The sequence below is a fragment of the Anomalospiza imberbis genome, chromosome 5, assembly GCF_031753505.1.
Source record: "Anomalospiza imberbis isolate Cuckoo-Finch-1a 21T00152 chromosome 5, ASM3175350v1, whole genome shotgun sequence".
NCBI classification, from domain to species: Eukaryota; Metazoa; Chordata; class Aves; order Passeriformes; family Viduidae; genus Anomalospiza; species Anomalospiza imberbis.
In genome coordinates, this window is record NC_089685.1 from 6,044,295 (window position 1) to 6,069,976 (window position 25,682).

The following is a 25,682-nucleotide window of genomic DNA, read 5'->3' on the forward strand; positions in this document are numbered from 1 at the left end:
GCCAGGTCATGTGGATTCAGGCACATTCAGGTTCCTCAGGTGGTCACAAACCTGTCTCCTGTGATAGGAAGGACTTAATTCCCCCAAGTCTCTGCCTTGAGCTTTGGAAGCTTAAGATATGTGGGAAGAGAAGTTACCATCAAAAACTGAGGCACAGTTGTTGAGTACAAACCTACAGAAACAAAAGTACCCTCTGTACCAACCTGCAGCACACTTCGTCAGCTCAAGGAGCCTCACATCAGTGAAGACAACTCTGAATGCCAGGGCCTGACTTTCGCCCAAATTCTTTCCACAGAATGATAAGATAACAGAAATCTTTTACGTAATCAAAGCCATGAAACAGTTTCTCCTTCATCTACACATGCTTTACCAGACTTAACTCCTTGCTTGCAGGGTCAGGAGCACTGCTGCAGAAACGCTCTTTGCAAGGGCACCTTCAACCAGCATCCCTTGAGAAAGGCTCCCAGGGAACATCCTCTGCCCTGTCCAACAGTGCCACAGGTTGAATTTGGGATCACTTCCCCAGTGACCAGATGCACCCGTGGGTCACTGCACTGCAGGGAAAGAGAGGCAATGACATTAAACATAATTTCATTAAAATAAACATATTGTAATCTGGGTAAAGGAGCAATATTCATAGGTGACAGACGCTGACCAAAACAGAGGCAAAACAGAATTCCCCATTCTGTATCAATCCCAGGCTGCTCACCCAACAATTTTAATCAAATGCCCTCCAAAGGAAGGCAGAGTTTTCTAAAGACATGAGAAAGAGCCATGCAATCCCTGCAGCAAGAACCTGCACATGGATCAGATGGTGAAACTGCTGTGCAAGCAGCAGGACCAGCATCCAGCCACACCACGAGATGTGGGGTCAGCACATGGGAAGGCAAGGAATAAAGTGGATGCAAACTGGAGTTTTTTCTGTGTATCATGGAATGGTTTGGGTTGGAAGGGAAGGGACTTCCAAAAGTCACCCCGTTCAACACCCCTGCAATGAGCAGGGACAGCTTCAAATACATCAGATTGAAATCTCGCATGTTTCCAGGGATGGGGCATCCACCACCTCTCTGGGAAATGTGTCTCATCACCCTCACTGTAAAAATTTCCTTCCATATACCTAATTTAGGTCAACCCTCTTTTAGTTTACAACCATCGCTCCTTGTCCTACTGCAACAGGCCCTGCTAAAAAGTTTGTCCCTGTAAATTCAACTCTGATTATTTCACCCACAATGATCTTTGAGGTTCTTATTCAGCACAACATTAGAATAATTAATTTTAAAATTAAACTTCAGAAGGTTTCAGTGAACTGTTTTTTTATTTCAGACTGAAGTCAGAAAAGTCCCCAGCTGACCCTGAAGTATCTTGAGCAAATAATTTTATAAAAACATTTCCACTGATCCCAATTCCATCCAAGGCATTGGACTGACACATATAAAACAGAGCTAATATTTTATTTTCATGCAGTTATTAAATCTGGATAAATTAAATGCTTTTGAAACTAAGCAACATGTTGAGAAAAGGAAGCTGACTCTAGTCTGAACCACAATCCGATGCTTAATTTTTTGCTATTAGGAATTGGTATTTGCTATTAGGACTTGGTAGGCATTGTTGTTTGGGGAAGTGGAATTTGACCAGGGGATATGGTCATACTGATGGAGGAGACATTCCCGGAGGAGCTCAGAGTTACAAACGTGATTAATGAACGCACCCACGAATTTCACGTGGAAAGAAAACTATATGAAAAAATCACGTAAGACTTGAATCAAAGACCTGGAATTCCTGTCCAAACTACGGCCCACAATACACCACAAACCCTTCAAAACACCATTTCCAAAGAACAAAGTGAATGTCAAGGAGGCAGACACTGACTCTAAATTACAACACTTTATTGCAGCATTGGCAAAGGTCAGATTTCTGAAGCTGGTGAAGATCGGGCGGCATTTCTGTATGAAATGTTACAATTTTACAAGTCTCTCTTCCTACATGCAGAAACCAAAACCATTGGTAAAAAGGATTTTTAAAAGAGCTAGAAAAAAGAATTAGTAGGAACATACAGATGGGCTCTTGAACTCAATGAACTACCGCTACCTGAAAGCAAACAAAACCCTATGCTAATAAATAACAGATTGTCAGAAACAGACCAAGAAACCTCATTTCTACATAGAAAAAAAATAAAAATTCTACTTGTTTCCAGACTTAAATCTTTTTTTTTTAAACTTTTTGTTTGTTTCAATAGACACAGAGGCTTATCAACCCATGAAGATCAACAAAATATTTGGATCCATTCCTTGACATCCTCCTGTTATGCTGACTGGCACGTTTTGGTTTTCAATGATACATACAATGGGCTCACCTATATCCCTGTCCTTAGGCTGGTGTCAGGCTGTTCCAAGCAGTACGAGTCAACACCCCGTGTTCATCAACTTCACTTTCTATTTTAAACCTTAAAAGACATTTTACCTCCTTGGCTCTTCAGTTTTTCACCCCTCCCCACCCCCTTTCTGGCACATCTGGCAACAAAAGGCTCTTCCTTAACCAAGAACGTCCTCGCTGAGGAGTGTTTGAGAAGTTATCCTACTCGGCAGGGTTTTCTTCTGGATTTTGCTGTTTGCTCTATGTTTTTCTACTGTAGATTTGCAGCCCTCAAAGAACATCCTTCCAACACCAAGTGCTCGAGTCGGAGACAACATAACTTGTGGCGAGTTCAGAGCTTTATTTCCCTGCACGCTGAGCTGCCAAAGACCTTTCCCGTTCCAGTGTAATCGGCTGAACTCCAGGCTGCTCCCGGCTCTCGCCGAGCTGCTCGCAGGTCAAGCTCCCCATCTCGCTCGTTTGCTTCTGCTCCTATGAGAAGATTAACCCTCAATGCGGTTCCCATAACAAAAAGCTTTTTTTGGGGGGGTGGGGGTGGAGAGGGGAGGCTGCTCTTCGTGCCCCACGGCCCCAGCCTGTCCCAGGTTTCGGTTCTGAACGCTCTAGACTGACATGCTGAGATGTGTCCACTGCTCTCGTTTAATCGCTGGAGGACTCCACAACACCAGAGATACAGGACCTAATGAAATGACACTGGCGGCTGGATCAACGTCTCCTGCGGGAAGAGCGGAGAGAGGAATCAGATCAGCCTGAGGGGCTCCAAAAGCAGCTGCCACTCATTCTGATATCCTTTTACCCTCAGAGTTACATATCTCTTTTCTGCACAACCATTTCAAAAGGCCACACTGGACAAAAGCAGCGGGGTAATCTGCGCCTTCATTCCAGATGACATGCTGAACTACTGAAGCACAGCTGTGAATTTGCTGAAAAACGAGTTATTGTAAAGAGTTTTCATCTTTCTGTGCAGTTTCTTAATGCTTAAAGTTCTGCAGAAATGTTACAAAGGGCTTTCTAGAGGCAAATAATTGGTTAGAACCTTGTTTAGAGTCGATAGGTGCACTTAATTCTTCCACCATCCCTTGTTCATGAAACACATCCCTAAATGTGACAAAAAGTCACATTTAATTCTCTTAAGAACATACAAATAGAAGAATGACACCAGTTTGTAGGCAGGGGATTCAACAAGACCAGGGCAACGCAGCAGTAAGGCCACCCCAGTGTCACTAACTTCAGCACAATGCAGTTACTGCATCCGGGCTACTTTTTAGCTGATTTTAGGCTGCAAATTAAAATTAATCATAGACATCAAAATAAGACTTCCAACATTTACAATTCCAAGAAAACTCCAGGACTACACATGCAGGTTTTTTACCACGTGAACACAACAGTTCATGTTTCTTTACATCAGTGCATAATCTTCCAGTGTTTGTTCAACAGTCATTTGATCTAAACCTGGTTTGTACTGAAGATCTTGCAAGAAGAATCTTACAGATATGTTATCTGGACATAGTAACTTCTGCATCTCTTGTACCAGATGAAGCTTTCACACTAATTTTGTATTTGTATGTGTTCTAATATCCAGTATTTGTTTATATAAAAATGCTGTGTATTTTTGCCAGGAAGTCCTGAGCTGGTGCATCATTAGAACTCATTGCAGCACTGCTTCTATTACTTGGTTTTAACTACCTGCTAGTGCTACATAATGTAAAATTCCAATTCTTTGTGGCACATTCAACATCAGAACACTGGCTATGTGCTGTCAATAGAAAAGAACTTTAGTATTTATTTAGCAGACTGACATCTCACTTGCAGAATGTTACAACCAAGGGCAGACATCACTGAGTTGGAGGATCATGCTTTTAACTCTCCATCTCCCCTTAAAAAATAATTCTACTGCTGATGGGGAGGGAAGGAAAAAGGCTGGGACTGGCTGCATGTCTCCAACTTGGTCAAAATGACTCTCACCCAAACCAGCAGCTGCCAGTACACACTGGTGGCAGATCCCTGTTTGAGGGAATCACAGCAACGTGCTGCTGCCAAAACCAGCAGTAGTAGTTTTTCCCAAACCAGGTGTTTCACGTTTGTGTCTGACCTAGTAGACTTGATCCAAACTTGTATTTGGCAAGGTCAAACTCAGTACACAGATGTAATTAAAACCATCTTGAGCTCTGTGTGTAAAATTCATCAATTCTTTGCAGTCTCCTCCCACACTGCCCTTCCTGCCACTGACACATTGTTCATTTGTATGAAATTCACAGAGCCGGCTTCTCACGCCACTGCTGAGCATTAGCACTGCCTCCCCGTGACAGGGAAATACACAGAACCTCTGACACAAACCATGGCTGGAGCAGAGAACTGGAAGCCATGAAAACACACAGAAACCTCACACCCTAGGCTATGAAATAATCACAAAGCCAAGGCACAGGTGAATTCCCAGGTGAAGCTGGGAGAGCTCAGTCAGCAGGACAACTTTACAGCTTAAACTGAGAAGTGCCCAGGAGAATATCAATAACCAACTCCTTTGTACATGCTGCTAACATCACAAGATAACTAAAATCTCTTCATTTCTTGACACGTGAGACCTCTGAAGTTGGATTTCACACTTATCCCCAATGCCCTCGTGTCCTCCAATCCACAACACACTGCATTTCTGCAGTGTTGCATTTCTTCACAAATCTCCTCACAAACTTCCAGCTCCAAGCACTTCCTCTCCCAGTTCACTCCCTGCTTTGCTTTTCTCAACCAATCTCAGCCTCCATGCTCTTTGTTCTCTCTCTCCCCTCATCACCCAAAACCACGAACAAGAAACAGAAAACACCAAGGTGCCCATTAAAAACCAATCACATCTGACTTATCAGTTCCATACTGTGAACATCAAAATTGAAATAAACCACACAAGCTGAACTCCCCTAAGTAAGAGGATCTGCTGCGAGTTATTTTATATTCTCATCTATCCATCAAAAATAAAATGCTCTGACAAAGTGAAATCCAAGTCAGTGTGTACAGTGGGTTGGGAGCAGGGAGGTGTTTTGGGGCTGGGTAGCTGGTTTCCAGAGGGCCACAGAGCTGCAGGGATTTTGGGTAGGCAGTTGTTATTATTTATATTGAGAGAACATTTTCAAACACAGGAGTCTTTCTAACTGAGCATGGCTTATAAATACAATTTTGCCTTCCATTCCCTCTGAACTGAACTGTGATCAGGTGTCTCTCCAGCGTTGCTGTCTGGGTTGGACTCACACCCTGCTTGCAGAGCTCAACAAGCATCACCCTGCCATGGCAAACACCTGAGGCTTTTCTATTCTTTTTTGCTCAGCTCCAGTGCAGTCCACCAGAAGCAGCTGCAGGATTTGGAGGTCCCCTCCCATATTCCTCCCTGTGCTTCCCTCCCATGAAACAGCTGAAAAGGGGTTTGGAATTTCTTAGCTGTGTCTGAAAGGCTCATCTCAGTAAGAAGTGAATTCAAAGCTTCATAAAGCAGTATTGTCAATGCATCAACTTCATGACAGCTGATGTATGAATTGAGCTGGTCCAGTAGCTGAAACAGGAAATCATGTTAAATTCACATTTCTCCTTATTATCCAAACTCTGATTTTCAGCATTAATGCAATATTCTTTATGATGAGAATATCTAGCTAATAAAATCCCAGCATCCTGTTATTATGGTTATGCTTCATTTTTCTTTACTAAATGGGTTAAAGAGAAATAAGAGTCAGATGTAAACAGGAGACCTGAGATCACCATTTAACTTGAATATTATTTGGTTTGCCAGCCTATACCTGCATCCCTAGGGGAACTTTGGGCACAGGCAGGCCCTATATTATACTTTCAAAATAGCAACAAATTTTGAGGCTGCATCTTTTAATAATGAGAGGTTTAACAAGATAAAATCCTTGGTAAGGCTCCACTTCTCAACAGAAGAATTACAGGGAGAAATTTGACTTTTTTGGTAATCAATGTTTTTAAAATGATTTTACATAATGTGGTTATTTTCATTTCACTTTTAAAACCAAGCCATTTAATGGATCTCAATTCTCTTAAACAAAGAAAATCACTTTATATTTTAAGAAGCTGTTCCTAATGGTACAAATCAATTTTTGTAATAATCCCATCACAAAAAAATAATACTTTAGTAAATTTTGTGTTTCCTGAAGGTAGTAATTTAATAGCCTGTGAGCCAAAGGCCTCTCTTAACACACAAATGCTACAGAACTGGAGGCAAGAGAGAAAATTGTTTTCCTCCCAGTTCTGCTGAAGCACATCAAGGAACTCTACTTTTAATGGAGTCACAGTAAATAATCTTTAAGGCCAGTCAGCCTAAAATGTAGAGTCCCAGAAAGAATCTCCTCCTTACAGGATCGGCAGGTCTCAAAACCTGAGGCAATACAAGCAGGCAATTCCAAACAAACAGAAACAAACTCCGATTTTTGATCCAGCATTTTGCACATACTAAATAATAATCAATCTGACAAAGCTTGCAAATCTCACTGCATTTACTTTAGTACAGAGCAAGGACATTAACAGAGGAGAAATAAAGTAAAAATTGCAGGAGATTTCTCTTTTTAAAAAAATATATAGTGGGCTAATTGTTAGGCTTAGGGTTAGGGTAGAAGGCTAATTGCTTGGTGAGATCCAGTTGTTCAAGGCCAAAAACAAATGGAAGAACCCAGTGCTCCCTTCATTAATTTCTGAAATGAACTGCTACAATGGGTAGATTTGGATTTAACTTCCTAAAAGGTGTTTGAAACACAGTGCTTAGGGCATGTTTAGCAACACAAAAGCAAAGGTAAAAACAACAAATCAATTTCTCTACTCTCAACACTCCCTGAAATGCAAGAAATGCCTCATTCCTACCTCAGCTACGAGAACCTGTCACATTGCACATTTCAGTGGAATCAACCAGGAGATTCATTTGCTTAGATGATCCCCAAGAATTTTAAAGTAAGTTGTATGCCTTAAACAAAGCAGCAAACTACTATTTCCAGTAAGTTCGTGTTATTTTGCAAGAAAATAACATTTCAGTTGTGTTCATGTACAAAGTAGCAGCAACAACACAACAGTGTCCTTACAGAAGTGATAACATCTGTGTTACACCATTTGTTCTACCAGGCATGAATGTGAAACCTTCTCTACCCAGATATTAAAATTTACAGCTCAGTTCCTATCTGCTCAGTGAGATCCTCCAGTAGCCTCAGAAATCACAGGGTAACTTTTTAACAAAGCATGAGAGGGGTCTGGGCAGAGACTGTAGCACAACCATAAAAGTCAGAAGACAATTTTCAATATCCTACAAATCAGAGGTTCTAAGAATGTAGGCAACAGACAATCTGTGCCAGTGGGAAGCCATTGGTGGACCCACAGTCTCCAAGAAATACATGGAGTTAGGAAAAGTACTAGTTCCTTACTGCAGGCTGAGGTGGCTCAACTGATGCATGACAGCCAGGCAGAGCACTGCAGTACACAACAAATAAAATATACCTGCTCAAACAAACTTCCTGGTCTCTGTTCCAAGAAGCTTATGGATTAAAGGGAACAAAGAGTAAACTCCATAATACAAAACTACATCAGAACTGCAAGTGCATGGCACTTGAATAGGCAAACACTACTCAAAGTGTTTGCTGGATAACATCTGACCTACTTCAGTGACGTCCTAAATTATATTGTCCCTACAACATCAGAATATAAAAAGTCTTCTAAAGAAAATAATTTAAAAGAAATCTTTAAATTTAAAAGATATCACATCCACTGGACTGGCTGCTGTATTTAAATAATAACTGCAGCATGCAGCTCGTGCCTGAAAGAACAGAAGGCTGCAGCTGTTAATGAAACACCTGCAAGTATTGTGGCAATTCAGTGTACCTGAACACTTGAAATTCCTACAACAGCATTAGGTCACAGTGATATGAAAAAAGCTAAATGGAAAGCACTGCTCATTTTAGTGAGTTACATCTGGTTCATTTTTAAAAAACATTTATTTTAAACTGCAATCTTTTTTAAAAAAATTGTAAAAGCGGTGTCTGTATGAGGTCTCAATGGAGTGACTGATCTTCAGGACATTATCAAATGATCATAAATATGTACCATGAACAAGCTGGAAATGCTACTGGAACACAGAAATAGTACATTACATTAACTTATTTGCAGTTTACAAAGACAGACCCATTAAGAGGTAAACTCTCCTTTCCCATTTGCTGCTCCTATCAATCCACCTTCACAATGAACTTGCAAAAAAAAAAAGAGAAACTTGAAAGCAAGTCTGCATTTCACCGAAACTCTATTCAAATGTGTGCTGCAGGGCTAATTTAATGGTTTATTTGCCAGCCTACTCGGAGTGAGAAAAGACACATACTAAAGCCTCAGAACAACTATTAAGCAATCGGGAACAACTCTTTTCATGTTAATGCTGGTTTTGGCAAGCTCTTGCACACCATAAATTGAAAATTCTATTCCATCTTCCCTACCTTTACTATATTTATTTTCTATTCAGGGCATCAAATATGGAGGAATAGCTGTCAAATTCACCCCACAGAAAGAGCATGAGAATTTCTGCAGATACTAAAAAAAAAAACCAATCCTCTCCCCCTCTCATGAAGAAAGCAGACATGCATCTTTTGCCCTACAAACAGACACTCAGATTCTAGCAGCCCTTTCACAACTGAAAAATCTTCTGGCTTCCAAACTGTCACAGAGGTACAGACACTGCTTGGCGTTTTAAGAGAATGCTTTAGAATGGAAACGACTGCCCAAGCACTCACTACAGAGATCATTATCTCTTTCAATTATGAAGATAATTACTTGCCTAGAACCAGAATTACCACATTTAAAGGAAGATTGTCCTACCTCCCACCGGTTTTAAAGATTAGATCTGCATTAGGTGCTCCCTTCGGATGCTGGTAACGAGGCCGCCGCTCACGATTAGTATTTGCTGGAGCTGGACGCTGTGCCAGAGACTGCAACATTTCTGGGATTTCAGGCAGAAGTAAATAGAAGAAAGTTAAATACATTTTCTATGCATCGTCTTTACATAGGAATTTACACAAGCACATTTCACTGCCATTTACACTTACACTTTGCTGTAGAGTTAACACTCAAGTTATTCCACATAAGTTAATTACAAAAAGTTTAAAATTGCATCCACAGCTTTGACAAACCCAAGCTACCCCACAATATGAACTTGCATTTCCAGATGTTCCTGCAGAAGGAACTGCCAGCAATGGTTTTCATCACAGATGCTCAAGAAAAGGCCTGTGCCCTTTTCTTTCTAAACACATCAGCCACCACTTTCTTCATCAATGATCGGGAACAAAGACTAACAGCAGCATGAGTGGCCTCAACATTAAACCTCCCCGGAACAGTAACAACTGGACAACGCTGCTGCCAATTAAAGACTCAGCAAGAAACCTGTCCTAAAATTAGGCATTACCAGTCAGGTATTTAAGTCTAAGCTTGGCATAATTGGATCATTTTCCAGGGAAGACAGGCACCTGAAGAAGGTGACTCAGCTGACCTACATTGCACCAGCTGTCCCACGGATGGAGTTTTCCACTTTCTCATCAGTGGGAATAATTTGGGTGCAGAAAGCAGCCCACACTACCCAGTTTAGCCCTGGACAGCCAACTTATGGGCAATTTAAACTAGGATAGTATTGTATTTTGACATTGGGTAAAACTTAATTTCTAAAACTTTATTTCATTTTTTAATGATAAAAAATTTGTTTCTTTACCAGGCTAACTTAATGCTTATTACGTAGCTAATATAATTACAGATACATCATAGGAGGTAACCTCTGCCAATCTGTTAATGCATCTAATGGAAAGTATTCCTACAGTCCACCTGAGCAGGGATCTACATTACTCAGCAAACAGGCAGATGGGATAAATGAAGGGGAAAAGTGGAATAAGCTGTTAAACAGATTATGTTTGAAAGTCTGCTCTGTCTGGTTCTCCAATCTCTGGTAATCTCATTGGAGTCACACACCCATCACCTGATGCACACACACTCTGCTCTCAGTGGGGCCAAACTAGAGACACTAATGAGGTTCCCTCACCATTTACAAAATGCAGGTGAAACGTTCAGTGAAGTTATCCACCCAGTCTTGGAAAAACTGAGAAACTGTGACTGATTCAATATCTGTGTCAACAGCCAGTGACCCTTGGATCCATTTCTGTCCACTGAATTCAGCACCTGGCAAAGGCAGCCACTGAACACACTGACAGCCCATGTTTGTACACATCACGAAACATCAGCCTTCCCAACAACCCCGTGTGCCAGGAGAGAGCTCAGGGGGCAATGAGGAGACTCAGGAGGAAAACCAGATTAGGGTACCCTGCCAGGCAGGTGTGAGCAGCAAGCAGTGAATGAACAAGTACATGCACATCTGCCTCTTCTGCTTTGCACACAGCAGGTGAAAGGAAATATGGGACTGGAAAGTTCAGACTGGAGAATGTAACAGAAGGAAGAGATGACAGGGGAGCACAGTGTGTCTTCTAGGCTGAAGGCACATCACCAAACCTCCTTAGTTCTTTAGTGAAGGAAAAAAATAATCTGCACAGAAAAGTACCAGTCTAAACTAAAGAACCACCCAAGTTCCTAATAGTTCTTTAAATTAAAAAAGGTTTGTAATATACTAAGCTTTGCTGAAACATTAAATCTTTATCTGATACTACTTTGAAGTACATTGGTGAATTTCCATCTGTTAGCTACCCTGTGCAGATGAAAAGAACAACAAGTACATGTGCAAACGTTGGGACAACCCTGAGGCATTCTTCCAGAAATTGAGAATTCTTCCTCCCTGGTAACTTCAAAGCTCAAAACAGAAATTTAAACCCAACACTTTCATTCAGTGAGTAGGTACCAACTTGTCACAGACAGGATGACTCTTCAAAAGTAACAATCAACTGCACAAAATCTAAATTAAAAATTGTTCCAAAGGTAAATATAATTCGGCCTGTTTAATTTAGCCTGATTGAAAGGTCCTTCTTAGTTTGGTTTTACTCTGTATATTACCCAGGTTAAGATGCATCAACAGCTGTTTTAAAAAGGGATATAAATTATGGAAAAACCTTTAGCTTTTGTGTTGACCTCCTTCCTGTATTGTTTTATACACAGCAACTAAATAAAAATCTTTGAGAAAATAAAAAAAGCCTATTTCCAGTTATCAATTCATATCAGTTGTCTGATTTTGTCCAACAGAAATAAATCAATGTGATTCTTTTTTGGAGATAAAGCACAATTGCTCACAATAAAGTCTTAGATTAAACAGGCTCATTTTAGATATCAAAGTCATGCAACAGTTTAAAACCCAAATGCCTTGACCAGTAGAAATATTAGAAGTATCTAATGAGGAAAAACCTACAAAAAGTCTGAGAGAAGCACCAAAATGTCTAATTCTAGAGTCTCTACCTTTCTCACACGTGGGCTTTATAAGAGCAGAGTGTCTCAGGAAAGTTTCTGAGCTAATTACCATGTTTAACACTAAGAATATATGGTGTTATCTCTTCAGAGCTGGAGGATTTCACTCTGCAGACACTGACTTTGGAAGATACTCCTTTTTACAATCACAAGTTTAGTTCTTGTACTATCAAAGTTCTGCAAGAAGTACTGGATTCCATAGTGTTTTAATATTAAAACTGCTTTAATTCCCCACTTCTTGATGAACAATGACCTTTCACTAAATGTCTTAAATGAGATTTCCTGCTAATTAACTACTTACACTGTGATTACCACCTAACTACAACATCTTTACAAAAAAAAAAAAAAAAGCAGAGCAAAAACTTTTGAGATGTTAAATGGAAACAGTAAAAGTAAGACAGTAACATAAGAGATCAGTTTTATTGGCCTGGCTTTGTTTACTATCTGAATGAGACAAGGGAAGTTGAATCTGAAAAAAACCACAACCCAAAACAAACCACCCAACAAGTAAACACATGAAGTGCACCTGTTTGGGGCCTGTATGATCTGCTGTATTAACTGTTTGCTTGAATCTGTCCAGGTTCCAAAGTGCCTGACTCACATGTCTTCAAAACACAAATTAATCGTGTAATCGGTACAAAACCCTCATTTTGTTAATATACGCTTATGCTCCAGATTTGAGGACTCCTAGAACCTTTACATAATGAAGCTGAGGTAACATTTTGTATTTCTCTCTAGGTTACCTCACGACTTGCAATTCTCAGCAAGACTAAGGAGTCTAAATGTTATTAATACCTAAAACACCTATTAATAGTTTAAAAGCAGAGGTTAAAAACTGCACAGAATTCATCTTGTATCCAACTCAACTGTCTTGCAGTAAACATCACATTGATTTTAAAAGAACAATCTCAATTCTTCCACTTTCCCAAAATAAATGGAAATGCTGAAATTTGAGATCCACTTGAAAATTCCTTTTCATGGAACAACTAAAAAAACTTCTCCAAGTATAAAGACCAGGGAGGAAACAATAAACAACTAAAACCAAAATAAAGGTTTCCCATAAGTACTGCAAATCAATATTTAGAACTTCAGCTGCTAATCATCACAAATAATGCTTTCTGCAGATCCACAAAGGCTCCCCTGAAAAGAAAAACTAAATCCTTGGTGATTTTCTTACCCTGATAGTCCTCTTGTTCCTGCCGTTCATTGATATCCAAAGTGAGCTTTTTCATCCTCATCCTCTCCTCCTGTTCTGCTTGCTGCTGGTTCCAATGGTTTGCAGCAAGTTGGGAAGACATCGGTACATTTAGGATCTTAAACTGCAAATGAAAGTAAGTTTTTAAGTGCCCATCAGAGGAAAAGCCCAACCAATACAAAATGATCCAAAATACAGAAATGCTGTGGTTAGTTCTATGAGGTACTTTCTACAGAAGTTTCTACTGTGGAGTGTGTTGTTGGTTTGTTTTGAACCTCTATTTCACATAAAGCAGCATGAGAAAATGCAAGACCTGCTAAAGACACAGAGAACACACAAAAAAGGCCACGTTCAAAACCTATTACACACAGTATTCATGTGACTAAAACTGTCTTTCCCTAGGAAGGCACAGGGAATGCTTTATTTATTTTCATACCAGCTGACTTGCTCACAGGGAATTTCCATGGTCTTGAGATAAAAGCACCACAGCTGGCTCAGAAAGCTGCATCTCCCTCTTCAGGTCTCTTCCTTCCAAGGAGATGAAGCCCCCTGAGCAGAATATCTACTACTATCCCTTGTGATAACAGAGGAAAAACATTTCAGGCATTTCAGACATTCCTTGGAATTCCCTGGCCAGTACTTTTCTTTTAAGAATAATTCTGGCTCCCCAGTGCTTCTTCTTAGTCTAGTGACAACCATGGAGTCAGACTGATCTTTTCCTCCTCCCCCATACCCAAATGTGCCCACCAAACATTCTGATTTAAAGACCCATTATCTGATTTGCCATAAGGCACACCAGGTAACCTTGGCACTCCCACACAAGTACCCTCTCTCTGGAAATCCAGCTGATATTTTCAGGAAGGTGTAGGGAAGGTGATTTCTTTTTCCCCAGACTCAGAAAATCCAATGTTATTTCTAGATACCTGTTTTTTTACAGCTGTTCCAGAACAGAGAAATCCTTCTTAATCTTATCCACAACTGAAACAACAGTTCTGAGAAAATCCTTAATGCTAAAGTTTGCAAACATTTACCAAAACCTCACTTCCTCCTTCAACTCCATGTCCATTAGAAATAAGTACTTCTGTGCCACAAGAAAGCTAATACTTTTAATGATAATCACTCTCAGTATTCCATTAACTACTCTGAATCCTGCTCCTTGTTACTCGTCATGGGAGATCTGTTTCCAAAGAAACAGAAGTAAATTCCTAAGTGTTCTTTTCTGTTACACTGTCAAAAGCTGCAGAGAGAGGAAAATTATCAAAACCTCTGCTGAGAAGATTTAGAGTAAAAGCAAAATCCTCACCACCTGCAGTTAGTATTTCATGCAATAATCACTAAAGAGTCTCAAGGTATCTCAGTAATGCCTCACTGGCAGCAGTGATGAGTATGAGCAGACTCAGATGAAGCACTTGAAAATAAACTGTCTTTGAAACAGTAAAGACAGACTCTTGCAAAGATCTGAGAAAAACTTGGGCACAGTAAATCCCTAAACCCTACCAACTACAAGATGTATTTAGATGAGATTTTTTGGGGGGTTGGGGCAAGGGTAATAGCATATTATACAGAATATAGATATGAGCTTGTTATTAAGGTGTTATTAAGGTTCCACTAGCAGGGAAGAATAGAAATGAAAGTTGAAATTCCAAGAGCAAAGTAAGCTTTGGTTACTTATTGCTGAGCAGGCTGTGCAAGTTCCCTGATATTATCAAATGAACTTTACGTAAACTACACAAATAACTAATCCATTAGCAGCATTTCATGATAAAAATCATTCCTCAGCTTCACCATTAAGCTTCTCATCCATTTTAATATGTCCTTTATATTTTCTCTGTTCTATGGATTTATCAGCTAAATGGGATTGGTATTTTCAAACAGGATGCTTAAAGTAGAAAAAGAAAACTGAACTATAGAAGGGTGTAAATGAGAGAAACAGATACGAAAAACAACAGCCTGGCAATTAACAAAACACCACTGAGTCACTATCTCAAGGCAATCAGCTGCCACCTGAAATCCAGTCACTGATGACAATTACTACAGGATATGATGATCACTGAACAACTGAAACATTTCCAAATTGTAAATAATGAAAAGGTGTATCAAAAACCTCTTATCAAATCTGTGAGATGGGGGCAGGATGTCACTTTAAAGATGTCAAACCGAAGGAAGATCAAAAGTCATTATTCAGAAGACTAGATCACAGATTTTACAAAAATGCCATGAGACAAAGACATGAAGATATAAATGAGATTAAAAATTTCACATTCAGGGAGAGATTTGACCATTCCATGGATACCATTCTTTTATGAAGCCTTGCTAAAAATCTTTCAAAGGGAAGGAAATCTTTTGTCTTAGGTAGTAACCAAATTTCTTGACTTTCTTATTACTGACTATACTGACTATATCTCATTTATATATAATGAGATATATAACTATATACTGTATATATAGTATATATACAGTATATATATACAGTATATATATACTGTATATAGTTATATACAGTATATATAACTATATACTGACTATATCTCATTTTAGTTCCTACCTACCTGGCATAAAACTTCCTGGTTCAGAAACACCAAATGGTATTAGATACAGCTCAGTTCTGATCCTTTATGATGCCAACTTTATTTGCCCTTGCTCTCTCACGGCTTATGGATAAATCATAATGCCATCATCTTAATTTCAAATAACCATGTTAGGTTCTACTGCTACTAGTTTTCTAAGTCTTGAGGATAAAATATGGTGTCTTGTCACTATCAGCCTGCAATTACCATTAATTTGGATATATGCAGCTGGTAAATACCAGTCAGTTGATCTTGTGTTACTCCAAAAAAACTACTTGTCAATGCTGCACTAAAATCTGGGTGGACACTGACATGTCAACTGAGTATTTGGCAACTGGACCTCCACTACCAAATGTTACCCTCGGGAAGGAAGCACAGCACATTCAATTTTTCTGACATTTTTTTGTTTCAGGAGCACCACTGAGAAAGAACACAGAGATTGAAATCATTACTAGCAGAGCAAGCAAGTAGGCTGATGTCATTTATCACTCTGGTGACTGTGCAGATGAAGTTACTTACAGCTTCCCAGGCTGCTGCAAACTTCTTTTGACTGGTTTTAAAATCTGAAAGTTTACAGCTATAACTTAACAGTGAATCACCTCAAAACTCATTGCACATTCTGCTCATTCAGATTTAAAATAAAGCACCGTAAGAAGGAATAATTATTTTCTTTTCAACTCCACCTCTTCTTTCCTGCTTATTTTTCTATTAAAACTCTGTACTAAAACACATTTTTTTCCTGAATACAGAACTATGGACAAAGAAGCCTTTCATTAATTCAAGAGCTGAAGTAGTCTATAAAGCAACTGTTTTCTACATTTCTAGAAACACTGAGAGGAGTTTTGGCAGGAAGAGCGTACTCCAAAAACCAAATATTGGGGGAGGAGCAGGGAAAACTCCTGAACAAGTTCTGCTTTCTTTCTAAGTCACATTTCTGCAATACTTTCCCCTTTACATGGAATATGAAGATCCCAAAATTCCTTGTAACTACAGATACTCCTAGTAAATTATCCTGAAAAAGCTAAACAACATTTTTTTAAAAATGGAGCTCTCTTAAACCCCTTTTCAGACCAATGACCACAAAAGTCTCCCAATCAGAGCTTTTGTAGAACTTTGTACACCACACTGAAGTTCCAGGAAAACAGAATAACCATTTCCTACATGGATTTTTGAAATGTGTTTTATATGAACAAAGAGAAGGAGCCTAGTTCAGGTTTATACACCCCAACAGCTACACTATTGTCACAATTTAGGTAACAAATATAAAAACCAAGTAATGACATGGATCTGAACACTTGAAAGGCTTACATACATGGTACAAAACAATTCCTTGGGTATGCTTTCCATATAAATTCAGTGTAGTTTTTTCATCAAATTATACAACCAAAAAGAAAAGATTTCTTTAAAAGCCCTAAACCATGACTAGAAATACATGTGGAATGTGTTAGGTAGAGATTTGTGTACTGTGCATTTGCTGAGCTAGGAAAATTCAAACATACACTGGAGAAAAGAGCCAAGACTAACATACAGCTTAGCTGCATGAAGCAAGGAGTTAGTTTGCTTTATCAACCTGATTTCCATTTCAGTTTCTCCAAGAGATTCACTCCATGCATTCTGGAATAGTCTCCTAACAGTGTCTTCAGGGATAACGACTTTTTTTCTTTTTGCAAGTTGAATAAATTCAGCCAAGTGGCAGTTACTTAGGAAATGGAAGTTAGCAATAACCAGATATCTTGATTTGAAGCTGAAAGTGTTTTCAGGAAAAGCTGTAGAATCTTAAAGATTCTGGAATATTCCTTTTTCTTTCTAGTCCTTTCAATGTTCAGTTGCAGTCCACCAACCACATCTCTTCATCTTCCACAACTATATCTAAAATACATGCAAGACATATCACTAACCTACTGGTAGAATCACCAAATGTAAACAGTAATGGTATAATCTGACCACAGAATTTTTCTACATCATTTCTGCTAACAACCAAGAATTCCAAGAAATTATATATGGTATTTTCCATGTGTCAAAATGAAGTTGTCGGTATCCGATTTTGAGAAATTAAAGAAGAAATAGAAAATTCTGTGTTACTTTTTTTGAAGTGAAAGGTCTTTATTTATTTAAACAGCATCTATACCTTACCTGCTGTTTGTTGCCTTTTCTTGTTAACATGACAAATGGCATTGTGTCCCCAGACTCTGACTCTCCTTCCCCACCTCCAAGTGGGGGGCCCTTCTTCAGCTGACTTTTGAGATGCAGAGGAATAGCAACATCCAACTGATGCACTTTAACAGATTCACCACTCCGTTGCTATGAAAAAAAAGTGGATTCTATAAATGATCAGATGCTGACACAGTCAGGCTGGCAACATTCATATTTTCACAACTGAGCAAAAGGTTTAACCTTCCAGGAAAATTAAGTAATATATAACTACATTTATTAGGCATACTATATTTTCCTTTTGTTTTCTTTGCTTGAGAAAAAGAAAGTTACAGGGCAATCTCTTAGGGAAAGAAATCTTAGAGACCTGATGACACACTGTAAAATGTACATTCTTAATTCAAGATTTTTTTGGTACATCTTATTAATACATTTATTATACAGGGCTTGCTATACTCAATACAGATGTGACTAAGAAAACAAGTACTAGAAGCTTATGCAAACTTAAATGTATCTGCATTTTAAGTCTATTAAAACCTAAGATAGTGTCAGAAGTTTTGCGCAGTATCTGCTGCATTCATTATTCATTCTGTAAAATGTATGTCAGTGTGTCATGTATTCACTGGGCAAACAATACAATTAACAGGTATTTTACTAAAAGCCAAACAAGTCAACTGCACAGAAGAGGCCAAAACAAAGGAAAAAAAAGTCTTCATTCCTTTAGTATGGTAACCTAAGCATTAATCACTTACTTACTTTAAGAAAGAAATCAACTAAACTTAGCTGTACATTAAATTAAGAAAACAACTATTCATACCTGAAGATTTTCCAGCATCATTTTATCCAAGGCCTGAATGAAGTCCTCATCCTCTGCACAAGGGACATGCTTCAATCCTCCTCCTTTAATCATTACTTCCTATTGCAATGGAAAAAATCATCCATTACATTCGTTTCAGAAATATGAATAGTCAGTCTAGAAGTGGAAAATATCCTTATTGCTTCTATATCATACAGAATCAAAAGGTTTATAGAACCAAATTGTTCAAGAAAAAAGTTTTCAGTCTTGATTCTTTTCTTGAAAAGCATATTTCCTGATTTATGGTCACTCATAACATTCTGACAGACTCGCGTGTGTGTGTGTGTAGGTGCATGGACGCATTCAAGATGTGCCAACAATAATAAAAGGTCTCTATCCTTAAGACATCTATTTTAATTCAATTTTCCATTAAGTTCATAAAGTTAGATGATATTTTCAGGGCAAAGGCTACTCTCTAATTATTTGGAAAGCACAACATGACAAGAAAAATGTCAGAAGTCAGCACTGAAACACATTGTTCTATAATGTTCATTATTTCCTTACTATGTAACTGCAATTCAGGCTCAACCAGAAGGGTTCTTTAGCTGCAAACATTATTATCTGTCAATCCCAAATTTGTGTACAAATGTGGTGTACAAGCCAAGACTTCTCGGTTTGTCTCCTTTTCTGTTTTGAGATCTAGTGGAGTGTAATTGCTTTACCTTGTTGTATCCTACCAGTTTGCTACTATTGCTGGCACTGCAAAACCGTAATTTACACAATATTTTCCAGTCTAGCTACCTATGAAAGCTCACCGAGAAAACACGTTCTAGTAAATTTGACAGCATAAAAATTTTCAAAAGGTAATAACCAAAGTATGCATACATGAAAATAAACCATAAAATGCATTTGAAAGAATAGCAGGAAGTGTCCTTGCTGTATTTTTCCAGATATGTTATGAGCAGCACTGGCAAAAAACATTGAGTAAAGAAAACCAAAGATGCGAATTCAATTCACTTATCTCCAGCTCAATACATACTGTATTCTCCTCATCGGTTTCATTTTCCTTATTGGAGTCTGTAAGATAATCAGTGTTCTCTTCCTCCTCTTCTTCACCCTCCTCTTCCTCATTGTCAGAGACCTCCTGAAATATTCAATTTTAACTGCTGACTATTTTAAAACAAGAAGGACAGCTGGTTCCTCAAACATTTTCCTAAGCTCTTCATGTTGCTTAGTTAAGTCTTTGTAAATTTGTTGGTTTTTATTTAATGTTTCAGTCTGAACTCACTCAGCTTTATTACTAATTTCACAAATGTACAGCAGAAAACTGGGACTGGTGGTTGATACACCCTGCCACTCAGAGTGAACTCCACAAGCTGGAGGAATGGATTGGCAAGAACTCAAGAAGTTCAAAGAAGGGAAATACAAAGATCTCCAGAGGTGCCTTCCCCACGCTGCAACTGTTTCTGATTCTATTGATACTAATTTATGGGTGAAGGCATAAACCCAGCCAAACTTCAGGACCTTTAATGCTGAGAGATATCTATTGAAAGAAGGCTTATTAACAAATCAACCAGCCCAAGCATATGGAGAAAAACTCTTCTGTATTTCCTTGATGAACTCATTTTCTTGTAACAATACCATTATCATGCCAACTTTGCTGGGTCATAGTGACAAGTCAGAATTTCTACATACTTGTGGTTTTTTTAATTGGCTCGACCATTTTGGATTGAAAATATTATTAGCAAGGTAAACAAGGAAGGTTTTTATGCTCCATAAATCTTTTATTTATCCATATTGCATAGACATAGCCTGAACACCTGTTATTTTTTCCTAATGACTGCTTTGACATTTAGTCAATACATTTGCTTCTACAACAGATAAAGAAAGTCATCTGAAAGTGAGTTTTTTTCATGCCAAAAACTGAAGGTGTCTTCCTGCTGAGAAGCAGCACATGGCCTGAGTAAAGCTGTCAGGTTAAAGTTTCTGCCAAAATAAGGAATAAGCCTCAGACACTCAGTTTTCCACATACACGGAACTGGGATGGGAATACCACAGTACTGACTGGGCTGTGCACGCCCAGATTTCACCTGCTAACTCTGACATAGAAGGGTTTCAGAAAGTAACAAGCAATTAAAATCACTTCTTTTACATGAGGCAAGGTAAATGATTAAGCTCACCTCTTCTTCTGGATCATTTACTTCACTTTCATTTCCAGATTGTTCCTCTATCTCTGCTCCACCTTCCTCCTCTTCTTCATCCTCTTCCAAATTCTCTCCTTCTGTAATAGAATCTTTGGAATCTTTGTCATTCACAATTCCTGAAATTTGGAAAAAGAGAAAGATTTAGAACATTAGAACACATATAACCACTCAAGTTATACATGAAAGATCAGTTCAAAAGTCCATTGTTACTGAGTACTGTAACTTCCCACTGGTAATAATATTTGACTTCTGCATGAAACATTTCCTATATACTTAACTTAGACATAATGTCCTGTCAGAAAAGGAGGAAAACATTAGAGAGAATGTTTAAAATCTCCCAGAGAATAGAGGAAGCTGTGCAAACTGCCTCAAAACAGCCTCAAACTAAATGTGGACCCTACTGACACATGCTACAAAATCTGAGTACCAGAGACTGCACAAAACCAGCAGAAACCAAAGACATGAAGCCCCTGCAGTCTTTGCTGCAGTACTTCCCTCTACTGTCAATTAACAGCTGTGAAACAACAACTTTCTCAGCCTATAATAAACCTTTATGATTCTCTCCTAATGCTCTGAGGCTGTACTTGAACCTATGAGGATGTAGGTGCCTATATGAAATCTCTGGGAAAGCAAAGTCTCTTCCACAAGTATGATCTGGCGTGCTCATCCTCCTTGCAGACAGGTCTGACATTCTTACACTGTGTGTTTAGTTCATCTTGCAGTTTCTCTGGCTGACCTGCTTGCCTTCTGTCCTTCAAGATGTTTTAGTTTACTCTGTGTGTAAAATATCAAACATAAATATCTCTTTTCTTTCAGTAAGGCATTCTTCGATCTATTAGATTATCTGTACCACTTCCACAGAAGTGAAAAATTAGTCTTAGCTTTTTCCAGTGTTTCAGTGTCCAGTTTAGTCTTAGATATAGATTTCAATCAGAATGTATTTAAGAATTGAGCATGGTTCTGATTCAGGAAAAAAAGTAAGATCTGTTTTTAGAGAATGACTATTGCAAGGTTTAAGTCATCCAGTGCAAAACCCCCAAACTTCTAGCATACACTATTGTTCTCATACATTCTTTTTTTTCCTTTTCTTAATTTAAAATGCCACTTAATCCTCCAGAGGATTGCTGATGTCTAGACTTCCAGTGGCCTGGAACTAGTTTCCTAGTTTCTCTAGGAATTTAGTGAGGAGTCAACACAGTCGCTATTCAGGTTGTCATTCCCTTTTTGACATTAGACCAACTGCACTTAGGGTCAGCCATCAGTGTAAAGTTTTGGGAAGCTCCTGTTATTTATAGGAAGGAAGTGCTGAGTACCTTTTAAAAGAATATTACAGTTTATATAACTCATTGTATATCTCTTCTTGGTTATCATTTTGAGAGCATGGAAACCATGAGTTCAGATCACACCACAGGGGAATTCTAATCTGCTTTTCAGTTACTACATAGGGAATTTCAAGGCATGTCAATCAAATAAATAGCATAATTTTAAAAAAAGTTCCTCCTAAACCAGAAGTTGCCACCTTTTATGTGGCTATTAGACATATTCATCCCACTGAAATATTAATATTCATCCCATATTCTTAAAAATTGAATGTGTCCAAGTCAGTGAAGTGATCTAATTAATACTTTAAAAGTGAAAAATTTACAAATAAATCTTTTAATGAACAAGTTTGTTTTCAAATAAAAATGGAATATTAGAAAACAACTCAATTTAAGAGTGAGCACAGTAGTATCCAACATTTTCTAAGAACAGGTATGTAGAGGTTTAAAGAGATTTGAAGATTCATATGATGATAACAATTTAAATACTCACTAATCAGTCTATTTTCAACAGAGCTGTGCTGCCAGCCCAACTGTTTTCTCCTGAAATTAGTGTGATTCCTCCATTTTTCTGATTAAATTAATGATTTTCTTTCTCCTAACTTGCACCATGTGACTCCATAAATTAATACACACAGAGACCACACTTCTGCTCTCCAAATACTATTATATTAAGAGTGTTCATATTGACTATTTTTTACAACATCTGTTACTTTAGTTATGAAGATTCTGTATGGTATCTATGATGATTAGAAAGAAATATGCAAAAAAGGTACAAAAACATTCCTATCATGAGAATAAATGATCCTAACAATAACAAAAGTTACCTATTACCAACATAAAGAGACAATTGTAAGAATTACAGGAATTGTCAGAAATACCTTACTTCCCTTGCACATTTTCTTACCCAATTTTATTAAGAATTCTCGTTCCAAGTCTTGCACCTGTCTGACAGCTTCTTCCAGAGAATTGCAGAGCTTTATCTTTGGTCTCAGCAGTTCCAGTGTATCACTGATCATATAGTCTATGTCTATAGGAAAAGGGTGGTCTTTTGTCCAAACATCCAGACTTTTTTTCCACCACACATAGCGCTAGAATACCAAAAATTGAAATCAATTATATGCACACTGATGTTTATAAGCCGTTTAAGTTATGAAGTTTAAAATGCCATGTTTGTACAGTAAAAAATGCAAAAGCTTTCATGTCACTACTCTCCTATTTCATACAACTGTTAGATATTTTGATATCACTAAAACTTGTTTGATACCACTGGATATCACAAACATTAAGAATCATAGCTACTGTTAAAAGTATGAAGATTCAACAAAAAAGCCCTGACAAGAAAGTGTCTTCCCATGGTAAACTTTTTCTACAAGAGATGACCATTTAACAACCAGCCAGCTTTTGATTCCTTCCCCCAAATATTTTCAAGAAAATTAATTTCCCCACTGGCATATTATGGGGAAAAACATCATTAAAAAAAAAATCTGTAGACTGCAGCCAGCTTCAACTGCCTTATCCAGTTTGCTTTACAATAAATTCACATATACCTCTTACAGTGACACTGTAAAAAATTAATGCTGACTTTAAGTGAACCGAACAGTAGAACTTGAGAATCAAGGTGCTGCAAAAACTGCACCTGAAAATGAAGTATGAATAACAGAATCTTATTTAAAAGATGACATGCTCAAGAAGAAGGCTTGCTGAAATTAAGTCTAAAAGAAATATAATGATGTCTTCCCCAAAACATTTCTTTTTGCATTTAAAAATCAGACCATATCATACTGTAAGCAGCATGGTCTAGTGGGAGGTGTCCCTGCCCACGGCAGGGGGTTTGAACAAGGTGATCCTTGAGGTCCCTTCCAACCCAAACCATTCTGAGGTTCTACACTTCAAAACACCATTTTACACCTTGCATGCAGATGAGTGACTTTGTATCCTTAAGGTTTGAAATAAGTTATCGCCTTAATTTTCATTTTTCAATACCCTTGTTTTAGTATAAATTATAGAGAAAAGCAGAAAGAAAAACAAATTAAATCCAGCAAGTTTTAGCATGAATTCCATGGTCTGGAATTCCTCATTTCAGTGTTTATACATTCATTATGAAATCTTTTCCCCACTTCATTACATTTATTGATTCAGAACATTCTTTGCTGCAAACTGTGCCCATTACCTCTCATCCTTTCAGTATGCAGGCCCGAGAAGTATCTGACTTCTCTTTCTCTACAAAAACCATTAGCTGAGGGCAGCAGCCTAAATAATCTCTTCTTCAAGTTCAGCAAACCCCAGTGTGAGCACTGAATGTCTCCAGATCATTTTGGCATAACTCAACATAACAGATCACGTGAAACTAAAACTCCTACCAGACAGACAAGATTCTACAACTTACAGCGCTAGAGAACAGCGAGATAAATCCATACCAGACTGACTTATAATTAGCTTGTTAAAGAACTTCACAGATCTGCATAAAATTTAGAATACCTGAAAATATACAAGGAAGCAATCAAGTTTTCGCTTGCTAGATCCTCTGTCAAAATACTGCCCGCAGGTATCGAGGATAGTACAGACAAGTCTGATTCTGAAAAGGTGTTCTGGAGGGTCCAGTGGACTAGGACTGCCATCAGGGTTCACACCAAATGAGGTGAAGGAATACAGAGTTCTAAATATTACAGCTGACTCCACCATTCGATAATTGTAAAGCTCCCCCAAAAACTTGGCACTGCTGATCCGCCGTTGGTTGAACTTTGGTTGATTAACCTTTATCAAAAAAGAACAAGAAAATTCACTCTATCATGCAGACAGAACAGAAAATTTAAAAATCCAATCCCAACCAACCTTTTACAAAGTAAAAAAGTGTATTAAAAAGTTGACAGAATTTCTTATAATAAAAGATGGTTATTTATGGCTACATACATTACACAGAAGTAAACATTAAAAAGTAGTATGAAAGGTGGTCAGCTAGTAAGTTCCAATACATTTAGCATACACTCCATCTTAAATCTACGTCAGTCAGAGAAATCCTGTAAATATAACAGCTTTTAAAATATGGACTGGTCTCTTAAGTTATTGGAAGTTGTGTAAATCTGTCTACATTGTCAAAGAATAAATTCTATGGCCTTACTATGATAAGGGAGGCAAAACAATTGTCTTAAGTAATGTTAATTTGTTGTTTGGGGGTTTTTTTTGGTACAGTTATTATATTAATTTAGATAAACCTATACAAAGGAAGTACCTGAGGTAGAAAAGTCATCAGACCAAAACAACAACAAAAAAAAAGATAATCCAAGGATTCCTTTCTTTAAGTACAATTATTTCAGTTTTCCTTTCAACATAAGGAGATGAGTATAGCTTAGCAAGGATACTGATTGTTTACCTCCATTCCTAGTCGAATATCCTCTAGTACTCCATCCACAACATGAATTCCCACATCTTCCTGGTAAAGGACCAACCCTGCTAAGAGGTTGGCTACACAGTGAATACTATTATATTTCACATTCCAGATGTTGATCATACAGCATATAACATAGTCCTTAACTTCTGCATCCTGCCAAGGCAGCTTGCGCATCTGTCTCAGGACCTAAACCAAATTTTAAGACAAGCTTCACATTTTAGCAGGTAAAATATCAAGATGCTCCCTGTCATCCCCCCCCCTCTCCTGGCTGGGATGAA

The 25,682-nt window shown here is 38.2% G+C and overlaps 1 protein-coding gene across 2 annotated transcripts in view; it reads right to left on the reverse strand.

Moving 5' to 3' along the window:
- Window positions 1-1,869: 1,869 nt before the first annotated feature.
- UPF2 (UPF2 regulator of nonsense mediated mRNA decay) overlaps window positions 1,870-25,682 on the reverse strand; it is a 53,986-nt gene continuing 30,173 nt past the window's right edge. For both annotated transcript variants that reach the window (XM_068189491.1, XM_068189492.1), the window contains exons 13-22: window positions 25,387-25,590; window positions 24,495-24,770; window positions 22,921-23,104; window positions 20,671-20,810; window positions 19,530-19,634; window positions 18,512-18,610; window positions 17,677-17,844; window positions 12,959-13,100; window positions 9,211-9,331; window positions 1,870-3,088 (exon numbers count right to left, since the gene is read on the reverse strand). In XM_068189491.1, the coding sequence (XP_068045592.1) occupies window positions 3,079-3,088; window positions 9,211-9,331; window positions 12,959-13,100; window positions 17,677-17,844; window positions 18,512-18,610; window positions 19,530-19,634; window positions 20,671-20,810; window positions 22,921-23,104; window positions 24,495-24,770; window positions 25,387-25,590 (1,449 nt within the window). In that variant the 3' untranslated portion in view covers window positions 1,870-3,078. The remainder of the gene's footprint in view (window positions 3,089-9,210; window positions 9,332-12,958; window positions 13,101-17,676; window positions 17,845-18,511; window positions 18,611-19,529; window positions 19,635-20,670; window positions 20,811-22,920; window positions 23,105-24,494; window positions 24,771-25,386; window positions 25,591-25,682) is intronic.